Genomic DNA, 22960 nt, shown 5'->3' with positions numbered 1-22960 from the left:
AAAGGGCTCCAATTAGAGTCTAAAATGGAATAACTACCTTAAATAATATTACTCCATAATCAACAATGTTGTATGAAGTTTCTAGTTTACATGTTTTTTCAAAAAAAAAAAAAAAACACACACATGAAATGGTAAAGATAAACTGTAAAAGACACCAAGTGATCAAGCACTTGCCTGTGCTGTTAGAATCTGAGGGCAGCAAATTACTGCTAGGTGTAAACCTAGCTGTTTATAGCTCCCTCAACATGAGATCCACTCTGAGAATTAAAAGTATTATTACTTCTACACCAGGTGTCCATCTCAAACCTCATACTTCCACCTGTGGACAGCCTCTCCTAACCTCATCATCCAATTCTAATACACCTCTACTCCAATAACACACTAGAACACTACCTGGTGAATGTCTCCCTCATAATTTATATACTCTTCCCCTGATCCTCAGTTGGATTTCAATGTATTCTTACTGTATAATAAAGATTACATATGAAGATAGTCCTCAGAGTTACAATGCAATTGTAATTTGAAAGACTTTTGGGGGATGGGAGGGTCACATGCATTTTATGTGATACAAAATGAAGTAATAAATTATCTTCCTTTCTGATGATTTTTAAGCCCATCCATTGAGTCATTTCAGTTCTTGTGTTTTTCAGTTCTAGAATTTGCATTGATTCTTTAAGTTTTTAGTTCTGTGGTGAAATTCTCAATACTGACTTTTAATTCCATGACATCATAGTTATTTTAAAGTCCATGTCTATTTACTGGATACCCTCTCAGTCTGTTTCTATGGCCTATTGTTTTTTGGTTTTAGTCATATTTTCTTTTACACTTGGCTTTTTTTGATCATGAGCAAAGCATAGAAATTGTAGAAATCAGTTGAAGGTCTAGTCCACTCTTACTTCTGGGTCCCAGCACAGAACCTGAGATGCTTGCTAAGGTGCCTCCTCTTTGGCAGGATTCCAAATTTTGTCCAACCTGCCCTGTGAGTTTGTAGAACGCTCTCTTCAGCTTCCTAGTCTGTCTATTGTCAGAACAGGTAAACTCATTTAGGAAGGAAAAGTGGCCCCCAAAGCTGGGACCATTTCTAGACTTCCTTCCTCTCCTGACCTTACCCCCACAATTCCTCACTTCTTTAGTCTTCTATGCCTTCAAACACATATTTTCTTATATTGTCCAGCTTTTTTAGCTGTTTTTGACAGGAAGGCTGTTCTAACCCATCTGGTTTTCAACTGCTGGTTACCTCAAAGGCCCTTGCTTCTAAATCTTATGCACCTGAAAGCTGTGGCAGCAGAATCTATGCCTTGCTCAAGCTTCTTTAATATTTCATTTTGACCCTGTACCAATACGATAAAATTTATATAAAAGTTATTTTAAAACCTTTCTGCAAATCATGTTCTTGTAAACTGTTGACAATAAATACCTTTCACTAAATTACATTAAAATACAGGGGAAATTATTAGACATTAACCCCTAGGTTTTATTCTGGTCAAAAAAAATCTAAGCAAATTTTCTTCTGACCTTGATGGGAACTGCTGAGGTTGCTTGGCTGCATAGGTTGGTACTGGAAATCTGTTTGCATATATAGGCTAAAAAGAAAAATATAATAAGGTTATTACCACTATGTGCTCATAAATATGATTTCTACATAAAAGAAATCTCTATATTTAAAATCAATAGACTGACTACAGGTGAATATTCCTTAATGGAAATGCTTAGAGCCAGAAGAGATTCAAATTTCAGATTTTTTTCCAATTTTGGAATATTTGCACATACATAATCAGATATTTTGGGGATGGGACCTAAGTCTAAACAGAAAAGTCATTGATGTTTCATACAGGCCTCATACATATAACCTCAGGGTAATTTTATACAATATTTTAAATAATTTTGTGCATAAAACAATGTCTGTGTATGCTGAGTCATCAGAAAGCAAAGGTGGACAATCTGTGGTTGTTTGGCATCACCATCACTCCTGACTCTGAATTTATATAGTACTGGTAAGCAATCATTTTCTTAGATTTATTCACATATAAGTACTCAACAGTGCATTTTGACTACAACTCGTCACATTAGGGCAGGTGTGGAATTTTCCACCTGTGGCATCATGTTGGTGCTCAGAAAGTTTTGGGTTTTGGAGCATTTTGGATTTTCAGATTAGGGGTGCTCAACCTGTATTTATTTATAATGCTGTGAATTATAGCGTTATAATGCTATAAAATATTTTGCTTATTTGCATATCTTTACCACTAAATGTGGAATACTTAATTCTTTTAAGGTATTTTTTTTTTAAATTCAGTAATACCAAAGTGCTATGATCTTGCTTCAAACCAACTGTATTAGTTAAAAGGTAACATATTTCCTATGTCAATGTATTTTAAATAAAATCTTCCAAAATGTATTGCCAAACCTATACAGTATCTAACTAATACTATAAATACCACTCAGCTAGAATCCTTGATTTTGGAATTCATTATATTCTTCCTTGATGAAGTAGCTGAAATTTACAACAAAGTGAAACTGTATGACTTAGCCTCAAATAAGAAAGTAAAAGTAATATTTTTCACATATCACATTATGTTAGAAGACGTTAGGAAAGATCAGATGGAATTACTAAATTAATAATGAAGTGATCTTGACCAAGATGTTCTTTACTATCTACTGTTAAAAGTTCTATGTTCTTTACTATCTACTCCTAAAGTTCTATGACTGGCAGAGAATGCACAGTGGTGGTGAAGACTTTGAGCACCCTCTGGCTTCTACCACAGAACAGGTGGTCTATCATCTGCAATTTTTTTCACCACAGAATGATTTATATGTACTGTGAAAATTGGTGAAAAATGCAACAAAATGTCTCCATCCCTTTCCACAAGCCATAGGAGCAGCATTCTAAAGGGATCCAGTCCACTTTTGGAACGACAACGTGGTGAGGTGATGGGTATGGGAATTAACCTGACTGAATCTTACAACAAGGTATACATAAACCAAAACATCACATTGTGGCCAGGAATGGTGGCTCATGCCTGTAATCGCAACACTTTGGAAGGCTGAGGCAGGTGGATCACATGAGGTCAGTAGTTCAAGACCAGCCTGGCCAACATGGCAAAACCCCGTGTCTACAAAGAAATCACCCAGGCATGATGGCACACGCCTGTAATTCCAGCTACTCAGGAGGCTGAGGCAGAAGAATTGCTTGAGCCCGGGAGGAGTGGTTGCAATGAGCCAAGATCATGCCACTACACTCCAGCCTATGCAACAGAGTGAGACTCCATCTCAAAAAAAAAAAAAAAAAAAAAATCACACCATACCCCAAAATATACACAATTATTATTTGTCAATTAAATATAAATTAATGAAAACAAGCTAAAGATTACAAGCAAGCAAGGTGCTGGATATGTTAATTAGCTTGATCTAATCATTTCCACATTGTTTACATAAAACATCATGCCGTACCCCATAAACGTACACAACTATGATTTGCCAATTAAAAATAAAATTTAAAAATTTTTAAATCTTTTTTGGCATTTATTTAACGTATATTTTTAAATAGATGCAAAGATCTATTTACAAGGAGGCTTAGTGCCACATTTTTTATGGTATAAGACTGGAAACAACCTGTTTTTAAATTTCTGGTAACTTTATAAGAGGGAACAGTATGCAGTTATTAAAAAGAATGAAGTACATATTCACTTCTTGCAAAGAGTAGACCAAATATCCAGAGAAAACTTCCCAGTACAGTACACCTAAAATGCTGCCTAAAATATTTAAAAGGTATTTTGAAACACTTGGCTGGGTTGGTGGGAAGTAAGAAACATCTTACAGGCCAAAAAAAAAACCAAGAAGGTATGAAAGAGTCCAAACAACGGAGTTGCCTTCATCCTGTGAACATCTTCCTATCCTTGGCAGGCAGCAGTATGAGTTTTCAGTAACCCATAGATAAAGGAGGAAAAGCCAGGGCCTGAGCAGGATGGAATGGTGAATACAAGGCCCTATACAAAGCCTAGACATACGAAAGGTGATATCCCCATGGGTTAACTAGAAAAACAAATACCTGCCTCAAGGAAGGCCCGTGGTGATACTGCCCCTGCTAATAGATGGGGAACTTATAAAACAGTCTCCACACTCATCCTCATAAGAGTTTAGGGACCAGAGTTTATAACATTTGTGTTGTCAAAAAAAAAAAAACATCAACAAAAATTTCAGTTTAAAGACATCAAAGACTGACTATGCCCCAAGCATCCGGCAAAGAAAAATACTCTCGGTAGAAACCAACTATAATTCAGGATTCAAATATATTTATTTCCAATATAAAGTTCCAAAGAATGTGAGTTTACAATCAACATCACAAGTGCACTAAGAAATAAGCCATCATGAAAGTCAGCAGAAATAACAAACCTGAGAACCCACCAAGGGCATACATATTAAAATGACCAGATACACCACATAAAGTAGGTGTTTTAATATGCTTTAATAAATAAAAGCTTTAAAATAGATAATAAAACTATAACAAACAATCACAAATAACCAGGCAGATTCGAAACAGAACTAAGTAGAACTACAAGAATGAAATGTACTATAAAACTAGTGAAATTAGACATTCAATGAGTCGGTTAAGTAGAAGATTTGGCATAGTTTAGTAGAGACAGTGAATAGAAGGTAGATCCAATATAATCAGAATGGAATACACAAGAATATTGGAAATAGCAAAGAGAGGTTAAGAAACAGAGAGATAGTAAAAAGTCTAACATGCAAGAAATGCGTGAAAGAGTTAATCAGATAATAAGACAGAGGCAATAAAGAAATAATTGCTAAGAATTTGCTAGAATTGAAAAACGTAAATCAACTCAGGAAGTCTATTTATTGGCAAAGGAGTTTTTTAAAGTCCACATCTACACCAACTAGTCTAAAGATACAGAAGAAAAAGCCACATGGAAAAGATATCATCTACAGCAGACATTAGAATAACAGACAATGTTTAAATTGCAACAAAGGATGTTAAAATATAGTCTCTTTAAAGTTCTTAGAAAAAAAAACAGCTGTCAGACAAAAACATTCTGAAAAGACAAAAGCTGAGAGAATTTACTACCAAAATACCTTCACTAAGGGAACTTCTAAAAGATACCCTGTTGAAGTAGATATACCAAAAAAAATAAGCTGAGATTCAATAAGGTTGAAAGCAGACAATGAACACATGGGAAAATAGCTAAAGCTCATAGAGCATTTCACATGTGCCACATGCACTTCTCAGTGCTCCACACATATGAATCCCTCTGATTTTCACAAAAGTCATTTGTGATTAGTACTATTATTTTACAGATGAGGAAACAAGTACAGAGAGGTTTGAGAATCTTGCCTAAAGTCACAGCTTATAAAGTGACAAAGGCAGTACTCAAATTGGGCAGTCTGGCTCACAGTCCATCCTCTTAACAATTAATTTAATTGATGTATGGTCTCACAAACCTAAATAAACATTTCATAATTCAATAGTCATATCTATATTGTAGAATTTTTTAAAAAGATTTAAAATACTAGACAACAGGCCAGGCGTGGTGGCTCACGCTGTAATCCCAGCACTTTGGGAGGCCAAGGCAGACGGATCACAAGGTCAGGAGTTCGAGACCAGCCTGGCCAATATGGTGAAACCCCCTCTTTACTAAAAAATACAAAAATTAGCTGGGAGTGGTGGCGCACACCTGTAGTCCCAGCTACTCAGGAGGCTGAGGCAGGAGAATCGCTTGTTGCAGGAGGCGGAGGTTGCAATGAGCCGAGATGGCGCCACTGCACTCCAGCCTGGGCAACCGAGAAAGACTCCGTCTCCAAAAAAAAAGTTTTGAGAGACTTTCAGAATCTCTAGCCAGGTTGAGTAGCGTAAGTCCTCCTTGTATAAAACAAGGCTGCAAAATCTGGGAAAGGCAGCTCATTCTTCAAATGCCAAAATCCCAACAATAAATGATAAATAATACAAAGAAAGAGAAACACGGCACATTTAAAGGAACAAACTAAATCTCCAGAAACTGACCCTAAGGAAACAGATATATATAAATTACCAAAGAATTCAAAAATTACCATCATAATGATGTTCAAAAAATTAAAAGAGAATGCAGAGAGACAACTAAAATAAATCAGGAAAATGATGTATGAACAAAATGAGAATATCAACAAAGAGATAGGAACTATAAAGAAGAACCAAACAGCAATTCTGGAGCTGAAAACTGTAATGCTAAATTGAAAGATTCACTGGAAGGATTCAACAACAAACACGATGAGGTAGAGGAAAGTATCAGTGGACTCAAAGACAGTATACTCAAAATCAAAGTGGCAGAGGAGCAAAAAAGGTGAAGAGAAAGGAAAATAAATAGCAACACAAAGCCATATGAAAATATAATACTCGATAATAAAGGTAAGCGTATAGACAAGTAGAGAATTCTGTAGTACTGTAAGTGTGAAAATCACTTTTAAATCTTGTTAGAATGTTAAAAGCATAGCATAAAAAGTAATGAATCTGTGTTAATGATAAGCAATATAAAAAGAGGTCATTTTGTGTCATCAATTACATAAAGTGGAAGAAGAAGAAATATAAAGGGGGAGAGTTTTTGTGATTGAAGTTATCAGTTTAAAATAGATTGCTATACATTTATAAAATATTTTATGTAATTGCAAAAATATCACAATATATGTACTATAGAATATGCACAAAGGAAAATGAGAATCAAAATATTACTACAAAAAAAATTATTGTATATTTCAAAATAGCTAAAAGAGTAGAGTTGGAATGTTCCTAACATAGAAATTATAAATCCTTGAGGTGATGACTATCCCAATTACCCTGATTTGATCATTACACACCGTATGCTTGTTTCAAAATATCACATGTACCCCATTATGTGCAACTCTTATGTATCCATAATTGATTTTTTTAAATTAAAAAGAAATACAAAAGGCAGCAAGGGAAGAAGGAAGGGTCAAAAACAAAATAGCAATAGTAAGTCCTTACCTATCAGTAATTCCTTTAAATATGAGTAAGTATTCTGTGCAAATGGAAACCAAGAGAACAAGGATAGCAATACTTATATCAGACAGAATGATGTAACATCAAAAACATTAAAAACAGAGATGAAAAAGGGCATTAATGGTAAAGGGGTCGATTCATCACAAGGACATAACAACTGAATACATATGCAGCCAATTTAGAGTACCTAAATATATAAAGCAAATATTAATTAATCTGGAGGGAGAGCTAAATAGCAACCCAATACTAGTAGGAAACTTCAATACTTCACTTTCAACAACAGATAGATCATCCAGACAACAACTCAGTGAGAAAACATTTGACTCAAACTAGACTTTAAAAAAACTGATCTAACAAACATATTCCATCCAACAGAAGCAGAATACACATTCTTCTTAAATGCACACAGAACATTCTCCAGGACAGATAATATGTCAAGCTGCAAAACCAGCCTTAACAAATTTTAAAAGACTGACATCAAGTACCTTTTCCAACTACAATATTAGGACTCAAAATCAGTAACTGAAGGAATTTTAGAAAATTCACAAATACAGGAAAATTAAACAACATGCTCCTAAACAACCACTTGGTCAATAGCAGATAACAAGAAATATTTTAAAATACAGCTGACACTTAAGCAACACAGATTTGAACTGCACAGGTACATCCATATGCAGATTTTTTTCAACCAAACACAGATTGAAAATACAGTATTCACGACCCACATATATAGACAGCCAACTTTTCCTATATGTGGGTTCTGCAGGGCCAACAGCATGACTTTAGGATAGACAGATTGGGCTACATGTGGGGGTCCTGGAACCAATCCCCAATGTGTACCAAGAAACAAACTGAATCTTGAGACAATAAAAATAGAAACACAACATAACAAAATGTACGCAACACAGAAAAAGCAGTTCTAAGAGGGAAGTTTATAGCAAGTCTATACCAATAAGTGCCTACATTTTTAAAAAAAATCTCGAATAACCTAATGTTATACCTCAAGACCTAGAAAAAGAGGAACAATCTAAGCCTAAAGTTAGTAGAAGAAAGGGAACAGCAAAGATCAGAGCAAAAATGAATGAAATACTGGAAAAATAGTGTTAACAGAATCAATATAACTAAGAGTTGGTTTTTTGAAAAGATAAATAAAATTAACACACCACTAAGTAGACTAAGAAAAAAAGAAAGAAGAATCAAATAAAATCAGAAATGAAAGAGGAGACATTACAGCTGATACCACAGAAACACAAAGTTTTATAAGAGACTGCTATGAACAATCATACACCAACAAACTGAACCTAGAAAAAAATAAATTCCTAGACACATACAACATATGAAAATTGAATCAAGACGAAATAAAAAATCTGAAAAGATCAATAATAAGTAAGGAGACTGAATTAGTAACTTTAAAAAGTCTCCCATCAAAGAAACTCAGGACCTGATAAATTCACAGCTGAATTCTACCAAACATTTAAAGAAGAACTAATGCAATCCTTCTCAAACTCTTCCCAACACTTGAAGAGGAAGGAATGTTTCCAAACTCATTTTACAAGGCCAGCATTACCCTGAAAGCAAAGCCAGATAAGGACACCACAAGCAAAGAAAATTACAGGCCAATATCCTTTATGAACATAGATGCAAACATCTTCAACAAAATACTAGCAAACTGAATTCAGCAGCACATAAAAGGATATTTCCCAATAACCAAGTGAGATGTATTCTGGGGATGCAAGGATAGTTTAACACACTCAAATCAATAAATATGCTACACAACAAAAAACAGAAGTGAAGAACAAAATATAACAAAAAACCATGTGATCATTTTAAGAAATGAGGGATAAGCATTTGACAAATTTCAACATTCTTTCATGATAAAAACTCTCAACAAATTTGTATACAAAGAATAAACTGGGCCAGGCATGGTGGCTCATGCCTGTAATCCCAGCACTATGGGAGACCGAGGCAGGTGGATCACCTGAGGTCAGGAGTTAAAGACCAGCCTGGCCAATATGGCAAAACCCTGTCTCTCTACTAAAAATATAAAAATTAGCTGGGCAGGGTGGCACATGCCTGTAATCTCAGCTACTCAGGAGGCTGAGGCAGGAAAATCACTTGAACCTGTGAGGAAGAGGTCGCAGTGAGCCAAGATCGTGCCACTGCACTGCAGCCTGGGTGACAGAGCGAGACTCTATCTCAAAAACAAAAAGAAAGAAAGAAAGAAAGAATGAACCTCAGCACAATAAAGGCCGTACATCACAAGCCCACAACTAACATCATACTGAACAATGAAAAACTGAAAGCTTTTCCTCTAAGATCAGGAATAAGACAAGAAAGTCCACTCCTACCACTTCTACTCAATATAGTACTAGAAGTTCTAGCCAGAGCAGTTAGGCAAGAAAAAGAAATAAAAGACATCAAAATTGGAAAGGAAGAAGTAAAACTGTCCTTGTTTGCAGATGACATAGTCTTTTATATAGAAAACCCTAAAGAGTCAACCAAAAAACTGTTAAATAAATTCAGTAAAGTTGCATAATACAAAATCAACATATGAAAATCAGTAGCATTTCTATACACTACAACAAGCTATCTGAAAAAGAAATCCAGAAAAAAAATTCCATTTAGAATGACAGCAAAAATACACACATAAATAAAATAGGAATAAATTTAACCCCAAAAATAAATATCTGTACAAGGAAACCTATAAAACACTGATGAAAGGAACTGAAGACATAAATAAATGAAAAGATATCCCATACTCACTGACTGGAAGAATTAATATTAAAATAACCACAGCAAAGTACAGATTCAATAAAATACCTATTAATATTCCAATGACAATTTTCATAACAATAAAAAAAATCCTAAAATTCATATGGAATCACAAAAGACCCAGAATCACTAAACCAATCTTGAGCAAAAAGAACAAAGCTGGAAGCAACACATTACCAAATTCTAAAGTACACTGCAAAGCTATACTAATTAAAACAGCATACTACTGGCATAAAATAGACATAAAGACAAATATAACAGAATAGAGAACCCCAAATCCACAAATTTATGGTCAGCTAATCTTCAACAAAGGTGCCAAGAATACACAATGAAGAAGGGACAGTCACTTCAATTAATAGTGTTGGGACAACTTCATATCCACATGAAGAAAAATGAAAATGAACTGGTATTTCATACCATATACAAAAATCAACTCAAACTCGATTAAAGATTTAAACAGAAGACCTGAAACTATAAAACTACTAAAAGAAAACATAGGTAAATATTCTTAGGAGTATTGCACTATACATGTAAAAATTGTTAAGATGGTAAACATTAGTGGGTTTTTTTTTTTTTACCACTACTGTTAAATTTACAAAAAACACCTTGAAAACAATGGTTAAAATGGCAAATTTTATATATATTTTGCCAAAATCAAATAAGAAATATATACATATACACCAATGATGAAGAAAAGTATACAGATAATTTTGAACTAGCATACATAGGGCCTATGTGGCCATCCTGTATACATAATGACGTGGAAAAATCTCCAAGATATATGGTTAAGAGGAGAAAGGGCATAACAATTTTTGTCTCCTTTTTATAAAGGAAAAGGGGGTAGAATAGGGAGATTCTGTGTCTGTGTGTGCGTGTGTGTGTGTGTGTGTGTATTAAAAAATGAAGAAGGATTTCTAATCAACAGTGAAAATGAATGAATCACAGCTATATCTATTGATAGAGATAAATCACAACATGACATTAAGGGGAAAAGCAGGTTGCAGATATATGTGCAAATTATCAAAACGTTCTTAAAAGTTTTAAAACAGATTTAAAAATTACATATTGCTTAGGGATATATGCAGATCACTAAAAGTGTGTCATGATCTAAACACTGTTCCTCACTTGCAGGAACAGTGACTATCAGTCCTACAGCTGAGACAATTAGGCCAATCCAATAGCTCAGCACCAAGGTCTCTGGTAACATCCCATAGGGAGATGGAGACAGGTATTGAAAATAGGAAAAGAGCAGACAAAGAAAAAAGTAGTGATAGCATAGGTCCCATGTCATTTCCCAATCCTGGTTGCTAGGCAAGGCATTCCTAATGTCCAGCTGTCTTTTTCTGTGTCCTCTGAGCGAAGGACTCTGCTGGTTTTCCTTTAAAAAAAAACTCAGGCCGGGCGCGGTGGCTCAAGCCTGTAATCCCAGCACTTTGGGAGGCCGAGACGGGCGGATCACGAGGTCAGGAGATCGAGACCATCCTGGCTAACACGGTGAAACCCCGTCTCTACTAAAAAGTACAAAAAAACTAGCCGGGTGAGGTGGCGGGCGCCTGTAGTCCCAGCTACTCCGGAGGCTGAGGCAGGAGAATGGCGAAAACCCGGGAGGCGGAGCTTGCGGTGAGCAGAGATCCGGCCACTGCACTCCAGCCTGGGCGACAGAGCCAGACTCCGTCTCAAAAAAATAAATAAATAAATAAATAAAAAATAAAAAAAAACTCATGGGGCAGGGCACAGTGGCTCATACCTGTAATCCCAGCACTTTGGGAGGCCAAGGCGGGTGGATCATTTGAGGTCAGGAGTTCAAGACCAGCCTGGCCAATGTGGTGAGACCCCATCTCTATGAAAAATACAAAAATTAGCCAGGCGTGGTGGTACACACCTGTAATCCCAGCTACTTGGGAGGCTGAGGCATGACAATCATTTGAACCTGGGAGGCAGAGGTTGCAATGAGGTGCAATTATGCCACCGTACCCCACCCTGGGCAACAGAGCAAGACTCTGTCTCAAAAACAAAAACAAAAAAACTCAGGGACCACACACAATACTCTTGAATTCTTAAGAAGGTATCTATGTTTCTAGCTATATCTACATAACTTAGTTTTTAATCTTTAAGCATTTGATCCTTTAATACAATAAAGAAAAATAATTTTTCATTTTATACTTACAACTTCTCTGGGAGGTGTCACTGGTGAAACATGTCGAGGAACACTCACTGGCTGTCTAGAAGGGTTTGCTTGATTTTTGCCATCTGACCTGAAAGATACAATTACTTTTGATCTAAATTAAGATTAAAACATTTCTACATGAAATATTACACACATTTTGCATTTTCCCAAATACAGAATAACGAAGTTGGTAGTGGTGGGGATGATAATCATGATACAGTTAAAAATTTTATGTCATTTTAACAGCTTTCACATATTTTTAATCCTTATGGTATTAGAAAGCATTACTAACCACATTTTATAATTAAACTTAAATTTTTAGAAATTGTGAAATGTGGTCAATGAGGCCAGTGTTCCCTAACTTTTCTCAAGTCTTCCTAAAATCAGAGAAGAGTAAAAGAATATTCTCAGGTTGCCAAGTAGTCATTTTAAAAATTAGAAAATACAAGGGTAGTGAATGGATTGGCTGGAAAGGTAATAGGTAAGTTTTAGACATGTGAGGTGACAGCAAATCAGTGCAGTGGAGATGTATGAAAGATAGCTGTAGTTATGGAACTCAAACTTCAAAAATGCAGATGGGGGAATTATGCATAGACTGGTCAGTTGGAAGTATGATAGGAAGTATCTACTTACTCCTCTATCAGAAACTGGTGTTAAGCAAAATGAACTCTGAGGGCCACTTTCAGCAGCCTAAAGGCTGACCAACATAATCCTTTCTCCTCCCCTTAAGAGAGGCGGCTTGGTCACCACCACCTTTCAACCCATGCTAATCATGTCGAAAGGTCAGAGAAATAGCTTACAACCCTATTTTAGAGGATTACCAATCTCTGGTGATATGACTATCAGCATTAATACTTTATAAATTATTTAATATAGGCAGAGCGTGGAGGCTCACTCCAGTAATCCCTGCACTTTGGGAGGCTGAGGCAGATGGATGGCTTCAAAAAGTTCAAGACCAGTCTGGGCAACACGGCGAAACCCCATCTCTACAAAAAAATACAAAAATTAACTGGGTGTGGTGGCATACCTGTAATCCCAACTACTTGGAAGGTTGAGGCAGGGAGAATCACCTGAGCCCAGGGAAGTCAAGATTCTGTCTCAGAAAATATATGTATATATTTAATATAGGAATTAAAAGAAAAAAATCTAAGTACTCATATGTTTGTGATCTCTTCTTTCTGAAGTAGCTTCTCCACAGTTGATCTCTCTTGATGAAGATAAAAATAGCACAGACAATAAGGGGAACAATTAGGAAGAAGAATACCAGAAGTCCATCCCTCAACGCAGTATTCATTTCTAGAGAGAAGAATTTTACATCAACAGTCACCAAACTCATACTACCCAGAAAATACTAGATGATTATAAATACTTTACATTAATTTTCACATTACTCAAAAATCAAACTCACATTAATTGAATACATTGAGAAGTGTTCCTCACAGTTCATTCCTGCCCACTTTATTTCTGCCTTCACAAAAATAACCACTTTTATTAGTTTCTTCTGTAATCTTACAGTATTTCTTTGAGCAAACAATCAAGAACAAAATATGTTTCTACTGTCAACACTTTCTTACACAAAAGGTAGCATACTATTTATATACCATTTGGTGCATCAGTTTTTTTCCACTCATCTGAACATAGTGGTCCTCCTCGTTTTCCATACAGCTATACGAAACTCCATTGTGAAGATGTTCTAGGGTTTATTTAACTTGTACCCTACTGATAAACATTTTTATTTTTCCAATCTTTTGCTACTACCAAAAAAACTGCTATAATGAATAACCTTGTACATATGTCATATGAGTGTAGGTATAATAACTACAGAGTAATTTCCCTAAAGCAGAACTGCTGTATCAATAAACAAGTGCATTCATCATTTCTTTTAGGTATTGTCAATTTGTCTTTCAATAGTTACAATTTATTGCTTGTAATATCAAGCAATATATAAGAATTCCCCATAGCCTCACCCACAGAGCCAAACTTCCAGATTTTTGCCAACCTAGTAGGTGAAAAATTTTCTCTTACAGAATTTTAATTTACTTTTTTTAATACTATGAGTTGATAATTTTTTTTCTTTTCTTTTCTTTTCCCAAGATGGAGTCTCACCCTGTTGCCCAGGCTGGTGCAATGGCACGATCTCAGCTCACTGCAACACCTGCCTCCTCGGTTCAAGCGACTCTCCTGCCTCAGCCTCCCAAGTAGCTGGGATTACAGGCATGCGCCACCATGCTCAGCTAATTTTTTTGTATTTTTAGTAGAGACAGGTTTCACTATGTTGGCCAGGCTAGTCTCCAACTCCTGACCTCATGATCTGTCCTCCTTGGCCTCCTGAAGTGCTGGGACTACAGGCGTGAGCCACCGCGCCCAGCCTCATTTTTTTCTTAAGGAAACATTGTTTATTTTTTTCTGCTCAGTCCTTTGACTATTTTTCTACTGGACTCTTGCTTTTTTCTTCTTAATTTCTAAAACTTCTTTATATATTAGAGAGGTTAGCTTTGTCCATGATACAAGTTGGAAATATTTTCCCCATTTTAACCTATGGCACTATGCTTTTCTCCATGGAGAACTTTTTTATTTTTGTATAGTTGAATTTATCAATCTTATTTTCATGCCTTCTAGATTTTAAGTTTCATTAGAACTTTTACAAATTCTTTAAGTATTTTATCTGTTCTGTGTTCTTTTGAGAAACAATATAGTAGATATAAACAGGAGTGGTAAACTGATTCATAATTTTAAGTTTGTTAAAGAACCAGAAATTTCTGTAAAAAGTTGTTATATGAAACAATATTTATCCCAAAACTATATGCAACAATATTTATCCCAACTGAAAATCAAAATACAGTTGGCCCTGGAACAATGTGGGTTTGAACTGTGCAGGTCCACTTATATGCAGGCTATCTTGTGTTTCCACCACCCCCCTGAGACCAACCTCTCCTCTTCCTCCTCCTCCTCAGCCTACTCTACAGGAAGATGATGAAGATGAAGGTCTTTATGATAATCTACTTCCACTTAATGAATAGTATATATATTTCCTCTTCATTATGATTTTAATAAATTTTCTTTTCTCTAGCTTGCTTTATTATAATGATACAGTATATAATACATATAACAGACAAAATCTGTGGTAATCAACTGTTTATGTTATTGGTAAGTCTTCCTGTCAACAATAGACTATTAGTAGTTAAGTTTTGGGGAAGCCAAAAGTTACATATGGGTTTTCAACTACACAGGGGGTTGGAGCCCCTAATCTTTGCATTGCTCAAGGGTCAACTGTACAAAAAATTAAAGCAAGCTTCGTATGTCATTTTATACTTACTAATGAGTAGACAAAATTTAAATTAAAGCATTCAACACTGGCAAGATTATTTTGAAACTGATATCTTTGCACTGTTAAGTGGCATTATACGAATGTATATGATTTATTAGGAATTTTTACTCCTAAACCATAAAAAGGATTATTCTCTTCAAACTAACCTCATTACTGGCAACTGACTCTTCAATTGGAAAAATGTATACGCATTAACATGTACACTACAATGTTAACACTGCATTATCAAAATCTTAGAAACAATCTAAATGTCAAATAATCAGAAAACAGCTAAGTGAAGTTACAGCACATCCACAGGATGAAATGATACACAGCCATTAAAATCCATAGTTCTGACTTCCAGTTATAGCCAAAGTGGAGTAACAGGGACCAGATTTACTCTGCCAGCTAAAATAACCAGAAAACCAGACATAATATATGAAACAACAGTTTTCAAGACACTGGACATCAGGCAACAAAGAGCAATGATCCCTGAGAGGCAGAAAAAATAAGGTGAGCCTTACAATTGTCCGAGGTTAGTGTCTAAGGAAAGTTAAAAGACACTAATGAGGGATGTGGGCACCAAAGCAAACCCCAGTGGTCTCCCTCAGTTAAAGAGATGGAGCTGGTATTCTGAAGAGGGCAAGGCAGCTAGAGTTCCTAGGCAAAGTACCAAACGGAAGGGAGCTACAGAGAAAAGCTGAAAGATCTGCATCAGTGCTGAAGGATATATACATGTAAGGAGACCACATGAAGCCGGAGAAAGAACCATGTGAAAAGATTGGTGGAAATAAGCCCCACAGCTCACACAGGACTAGGAAGAGTATTTGCTCCTATAATTCAGTGGGAAACCTCATAATTAACGTGGCACTGAGCAGGATAAACAGAAGTGGTTTTGCCTCAGTAATGAAGCAGAATCAGCCCTAGACTAAATGCTATTCAGGTCCTGCCTTACAAGCTTAAAAACAAGACCCAGAAGGATCAAATTCTGTCGACGTAACTCAAGCTACTAGTACAAACCTCATCAGTAGAAATCCAAAAATATCCAATAACCCACAAGGTAGGATATAAAATTTCTGGCATCTAATAAAAATTTATAAGGCATACAAAAATGCAGAAAATAAAAGAGGGAAAAATATCAAAACTGAGAAATTACCCAAATGACAGAATTAGTAGACAAGGACATTAGTAGTTATTACAACTGTATTCTATTTGTTCAAAAAAGTAAAGATTGAGCATCTTTTGTAGAGTTATGGAAGATATATAAAAGAAACAAATGGAACTTCTAGAAATAAAAACTATAATGTCTAAAATGCAAAAAACACTGGATCAAGTTAATGGCAAATTAGACTTCACAGAAGAAATGTGAACTTGAAGAGTAACAGAAGTTACTCAAAATTAAACATGGAGAATAAAGAGTAATTTTTAAATATCAACAGCCAGCCAGGTGTGCTAGCTCACACCTATAATCCCAGAACTTTGGGAGGCTGAGGTGGGTGGATCACTTGAGGCCAGGAGTTTGAGAACAGCCTGACCAACAGGGTAAAACCCTGTCTCTACTAAAAATACAAAAGTTAGCCAGGTGTTGTAGCGCATGCCTGTAGTCCCAGCTACTCGGGAGGCTGAGGCATGAGAATTGCTTAAACCCCGGAGGCAGAGATTGCCATGAGCCAAGATCATGCCACTGCACTCCAGACCTGGGTGACAGAGCAAGATTCTGTCTCAAAAAAAGTAAAGTTAAATTAAAATTTTTAAAAACTAATAAAAATAAAAAATCAACAGCCAATCAGTGAGATGTGAAATAACGCCAAGCAGCCAAATATACATAAAATTGGAGGACTTGAATGAGAAGAGAGAAAGAGGAAGACAGAAAAAAATATTTGAAGAAATGATGGCCAAACATTTTCCAAACCTGAAGAAAACTATAAAAGCGAAGATCCAAAAAGCTCAAAAAATCCCAAGTACCCGAAGGCATACTATAAGAAATTACTAAAAACCAGAGATAAAGAGAAAAAACTACAAGCAACCAGACATTACAAAAAGACATATACAGAAGACATTACATACAAAGAAAAAGATGACAGCAGATTTTTCAGGAAAAACAATGCAAGTCAGAAGACAAGGAATATCCTTAGAAGTAAAAAGGGAGGAAAACAATCATCCAAAATTCTTATCCAGTTAAATTATCATTCAAGCAGCAAGGCAAATTAAAGACTTTTTCAGACATACAAAAGCTAAAAATATTTGTCACTAGCACACCCATATTATAAGAAATGTAAAAGGAAATCTTTCAAGCAGAAATTAAATCAGATTAAAATGCAAATTTACATAAATGAAGAACACCAGAAATGGTAATTATATGGGTAAATATAGAGACTTTTTCTAGTATTAAGTCTCTTTGAAAGATAACCAACTGTTCAAAGCAAAATGAATAATAATGAATTGTGGGATTTATAGTAGAAGTAAAACATGTGACAACAATGGCACAAAATGAGAGAAATGGAAATATACTGAAGTGTTACAATATCACTACAAGGCAGACTGATGGAAAATATCAAGACAGTAAATTTAAACATAAACATATCAAGTTAAATATAAATTATCAAAACAACTTAATTAAAAGGCAGAGAATGGCAGATTAGATAAAAAGCAAGATCCAACTATATGCACTAATTATTATAGCATGATATAAATAAATTAAAAGTAAAAGGATGGGAAAAGATTTTCCATGCTGACTAATTAATAGGAATCTGGAGTAGCTGTATTAATAATATCTCATTGCAGGGCAGAGAATATTACTACGGAAAAAGAAGGCTATTTCATAAGGATAAAGGAGTCAATTTACAAAGAGGATAGAATAATTCTAAGTGTTTAGGCACCTAATAACAGAGCATCATAATAAATAAAGCAAAAATTGATAGAACTATTAGGAGAAATAGGCAAATTGGCAGTTATAGCCAAAGAACTCAATATTCCTCTCAATAACTGACAGAGTAAGTAGACCAGAAAATCAGTAAGGATATGAAAGATCCGACTACCTATTAACTGACATGAACTAATAACTTACAGAATATTCCACCAAAGAATAGTAGAATACGCAATAGTAAACCACATTCTGGGCTACAAGATAAGTTTAAAAAAATAAAAGGATTCAAGTCATATACAATAAGTTATCTTGCTACAGTAAAATAAAATTTAAATCAGTAACATTAAGATAACTAAAAAATCCACAGATATTTCAAAAGAAATAGCACATATCTAAATAACCTGTAAGTCAAAGAAAAAAATAAAAGCATATTAGAAGGTATTCAGAACTGAATGAACATGGAGGTATAACATGTCAAAATTTCTGGGATGAATTAGAGGAAAACTGATAGCAATAAAATGCCTGTATCAGAAAAGAAAAAGATGACCTCATTCTCCACCTTGAGTAACTAGAAAAAGAACAAATGAAACCCAAAGTAAGCAGACTAAGAGAAAATATATACAAGGCATATTTCATAAAGCACTTGAATATTTGAATCAGTGACATGCAAAGAACTTTCAAAACTCATTAAGACAACCCATTAAAAACTGGAAAAAAGATTTAAACAGACACATAACCAAAGAAGATATGTAGATGGCAAATAAGTACAAGAAAAGATGTTCAACATCATTAGTAATTAGAGAAATGCAAATTAAAACCACATTGAAATACCACTACATACCTACTGGAATGGCTACAATTAAAAAGACTGACAATAGCAAAGCTTAGAGAGGATGTGGGGAAATTGGAGCTCTCATATACAGCTAGTGAGGATGTAAACTGGTACAGCCACATTGGGAAACAGTTTAGCAGTTTCTTTAAAAGCTTAACATATATCTACTATATGACTAGTCATTCTAGCTGGTAGTTACTCAAGAGAAAAAAAACATATGATGTCACTAGAAAGACGGTCTATCAGGGAATTTTAAAAGGCAAATCAGTAATTAGCATAGTAATTAGTGCTAACAGATAGTGCTAACAGTACTAGAAAAGCAATAGAAGGGAATGATAATTCAGATTTAAGCAGCCAGGGGAAACTTCCTTTAGAAAATGAGGTATAATCTGAAGCCTAAATAGCAATTAGCCAAGTGCCAACAACGTGAAAATAATATGGTATGAAAGCCCACAAGTAAAAGATAGTAGTCTAGTAGAGGAAATCAAAGAAGTTACAGTATGTCTTCAGCACAGTGAAATGAGGCTGGAAAGGTAAGCTGGGGCAAGTCATGCTGCGCATTTAAGCCATGTTAAGGAGTTGTGGACTTCATTCTAGTAGCAATGCAAACACACTGAATTAAAGCAAGACGCTGACAAAATCAAAACTGAATTCTTGAAGGAAAACACTAAAACTGTAATGTAGAGTGAAACATGGATTAAAGGAAGCAAGATGAAAAATAGGGAGCCTACATAAGAGGCTATGATGTATGTCCAGGCAAGAAATTGAAAGTAATAAATGGGGATGAGAAAAATGGAAACAGTCAAAAGGAATTTAGGAGGCTGAATCAACATAATTAAATGTATAACTGATGTGGGAAATGAGGGAGAGGTACAAGGATGCCCAATTTATGCTTTGGGCCACTGGGAGATCACACTAATTTTCTTCTATATTACTTGCCATTGTATGTAGGTCCACTGTCCACACTTCCTCCGTATCCTTTAGTCTCACAATTTGGGGGAGCCCAGCCATTTTCACAGTGACAATTCTTATTGCTATTACATACCTTCAAAACAATCAAAATACCACTTTTGTTAATTGTGAATGTTGCTCTGTATCAACAACTCAAGAATGGAAACCAAGAGAAAGGACTAAATTCATACAAGCTTACTGACACTGTTTAAGAATGAAAACTGTATCAGGAATCTAAATTCCCCAATATCTGAAAATCCTGGGAATTCTCATCTAGTCCCCTCTGAGATTTCTCATTATTTAGCACTACATTCAGGAACAAACCAAAAGAAAATATTACCTACCCCATGTCCATGACACTTTTTCTGAACATCACAGTCATAATTCAGAACAGAAGCATCTACACACTGGAAGTTTCTACAAATCTGGAAAAAAAAAAAAAAGAACTAAGTAAAGAAAGATTGACCACATTAATTAAAAAGTACCCAGAAAAAAAGACCTGGTACAGATTATTTCATTGCAGAATTCTTTCAAACTTTCAAGGAACCATTAATTCCCATATTATATTTTTGAAAATGCAGAAAAATAAGTAGCATTAATTAACTGACACAAAATTAATTATCAAAAAACACAAAGATGACATAAAGACCAAAAACAAAGATAAAACTATTATCTATCCTTCCATGTGAATATACATGTGAAGATCCTAAATAAAATATTCACAAATGGACTTTTTCAAATCAAAAGTAACCAGATACAGTTAAGCCCAGGACTAGAAGGAAGATTCAAGGACAGAAGATCTATTTCCATTATAGCTCTCATAAAGTGTTGTTACTGTGACAGATATCAAAAGGACAACTGATATTTAAAATTCATTTTAATTTTTAAAATTCTTTCAAAAATAAAAGGGTACTTTGTTGACAAGATAAAATCTGTTTTCTAGTACCCTGATTAGATACTTCTGTTAAAAGCAATATTGAAAATAAGTCATAATCTTATATGGTTCAAGAAATTCTAGTTCATATGATGAGATATGAAATAGAAATGAATCCTAAATACTGAGAGATAAAAAACATTAACTCAGAAAAAATATTAAACCTAAGATCTAAAGAAATCAGCTAAAAACATTTTAGAAATTTTTTAGTTGACATCTTTGTGAAAACTGCTCTGTTGTGATGATAGAGGAAAAAAAGAAGACTAACTTTTTAAAAGACTGTTGAGTGCTATTGTAAAATTTTATTAGGTAACTAACCAACTGATCTTATGTACAAGATCAGAATATTTAAATGCTCAAATGAAATAAAGAACAATTAGAGAACAAACATACAATGAAATATTGATAGCCTTAGCACTCTAAAAAATACACAGGTTTAAACAGAATTGTACTTTTAAGTCAGAAGATCTCCAAACACTGTTTCCTCCAATTGTCCATTAATTTTTAAATAGGACATATACTCAAATGATTAGAAATTCCAAAATTACAGAAGATTCTACAGTAAGTCACTCCTCATCTGTCCTCTAGCCATGCACTACTCCTGAATAAAGATTTCAAAATACTGTTTTCTTATATCCGTAAGTCTTTAGAGGAGATATTTACCAAGAGTTTCCCTGCCAGTTAAAAGAAGATTTTCCTGTCAATAACTGATTCACAGTGGACACCTGAAGAGTTAAATAAGATGAAATGTGTTAATAACCAGCAGATTTACTTTAAGGCACAGGAAAATTCCAAGTCCTCCAGAGAAAGGGTGTTCTGATTGGCAGTGTTTACCTTGCGGAATGGGAAAAGTCAAACTGAAAGGAATACACTCAAAAACTCTCACAGTGGGGACTGGGTGCAGTGGTTCATGCTTGTAATCCCAGCACTTTGGGAGGCCGAGGTGGGTGAATCACTTGAGGCCAGGAGTTCAAGACCAACCTGGCCAACATGGTGAGACCCCATCTCCACTAAAACCACAAAAATTAGCCCAGCTTGGTGGTGCATGCCTGTAATCCCAGCTATTTGGGAGGCAGGAGAATCGTTTGAAACCAGGAGGCGGAGGTTGCAATGAGCCAAGATCACACCACTGCACTCCAGCCTAGGTGAAAGAGCAAGACCCTGCCTCAAAAAAACAAAAAACTCTCACAGTGGGAAGGTAAGACCATCCTCTCACATACTACCACCACTCCCCCTACCACCCATGGCCACCACCAACAACCACCACACATCAAAGTAAAGCAAAGTTGACTATAAGACTTCTGGTTTACTGATTTCAGGATGCAAGTGGGGAGCAAAGTTGAACTACCTGGGACAATAAAAATGAAGGTAAGGAGTTCTTCTTTTCCACTTTTTCCCCTACCCCATGTTTAGCTTTTCCTGGAAATAAATGTTGAATAAATATATAAAGAATACAGATCTGAAGAAGTACCAACCAAGCTGTCAGTCTGCTCAAACTGTCCAGTCTAGGTTTTGGTACATACCAGAAGGGATAGGATCCTAGCTGCTGTGTGAAAACTCAGGTGTTAGACTCATAAATTAAACCAACAGTTACAAAGTTACAGCTGTACAGAACATGTGGTACACGGTTTCAATGGCGTGTCAGTTTGGGTCAAGGTGTATCAGTCCAGGTACACACGCCAACCACTTGCTATCCTTCCTTGTACACAAATATTATTGTCATAGCTAAAAAACTATGTAGTTAGCAATAAAATCCAGAAAGACAAAAGGTCTTAAAAATACATTGATATATGTTAATAATAACCTGGAATCTAAAGCCAATAATTTTCCTACCAAATAAAAACTGGGACATGGGGGTGTGGAAGTAAAAGTGGTATAGCTTACACCGAAACAATCAGTAGATACTATTTTTAATCATGACAACTTTGAGAAAAATATACTGATGTGTTTTTCTTGTTATTAAGTAAACAAGCAGAATAGAAAGACGTATAACTACCAAAGTGTGTGTGCACACATACACACACCCCACACAAATAAATAATTTGTGTAATACTGCAAGAGAGGAAGATCAAGTAGAAAATATCAAGAAAATATTTAACAGCAGCAATAAGGTCAGAGAAATAGGATG

General features: G+C 35.3%; 1 protein-coding gene across 1 annotated transcript in view; it reads right to left on the bottom strand.

Annotated features, from left to right (window-relative positions):
* ADAM9 (ADAM metallopeptidase domain 9) overlaps window positions 1–22960 on the bottom strand; it is a 113440-nt gene that overhangs the window by 1554 nt on the left and 88926 nt on the right. The window contains exons 17-21 of the mRNA XM_007962242.3: window positions 20243–20323; window positions 19887–19992; window positions 13097–13238; window positions 11943–12030; window positions 1516–1583 (exon numbers count right to left, since the gene is read on the bottom strand). Of these exons, the coding sequence (XP_007960433.1) occupies window positions 1516–1583; window positions 11943–12030; window positions 13097–13238; window positions 19887–19992; window positions 20243–20323 (485 nt within the window). The remainder of the gene's footprint in view (window positions 1–1515; window positions 1584–11942; window positions 12031–13096; window positions 13239–19886; window positions 19993–20242; window positions 20324–22960) is intronic.

This window comes from Chlorocebus sabaeus, chromosome 8, assembly GCF_047675955.1.
Source record: "Chlorocebus sabaeus isolate Y175 chromosome 8, mChlSab1.0.hap1, whole genome shotgun sequence".
Taxonomy (NCBI): Eukaryota; Metazoa; Chordata; class Mammalia; order Primates; family Cercopithecidae; genus Chlorocebus; species Chlorocebus sabaeus.
The sequence above is the reverse complement of the archived record's forward strand: the minus strand, read 5'-3'. Positions and strand labels throughout refer to the sequence as shown.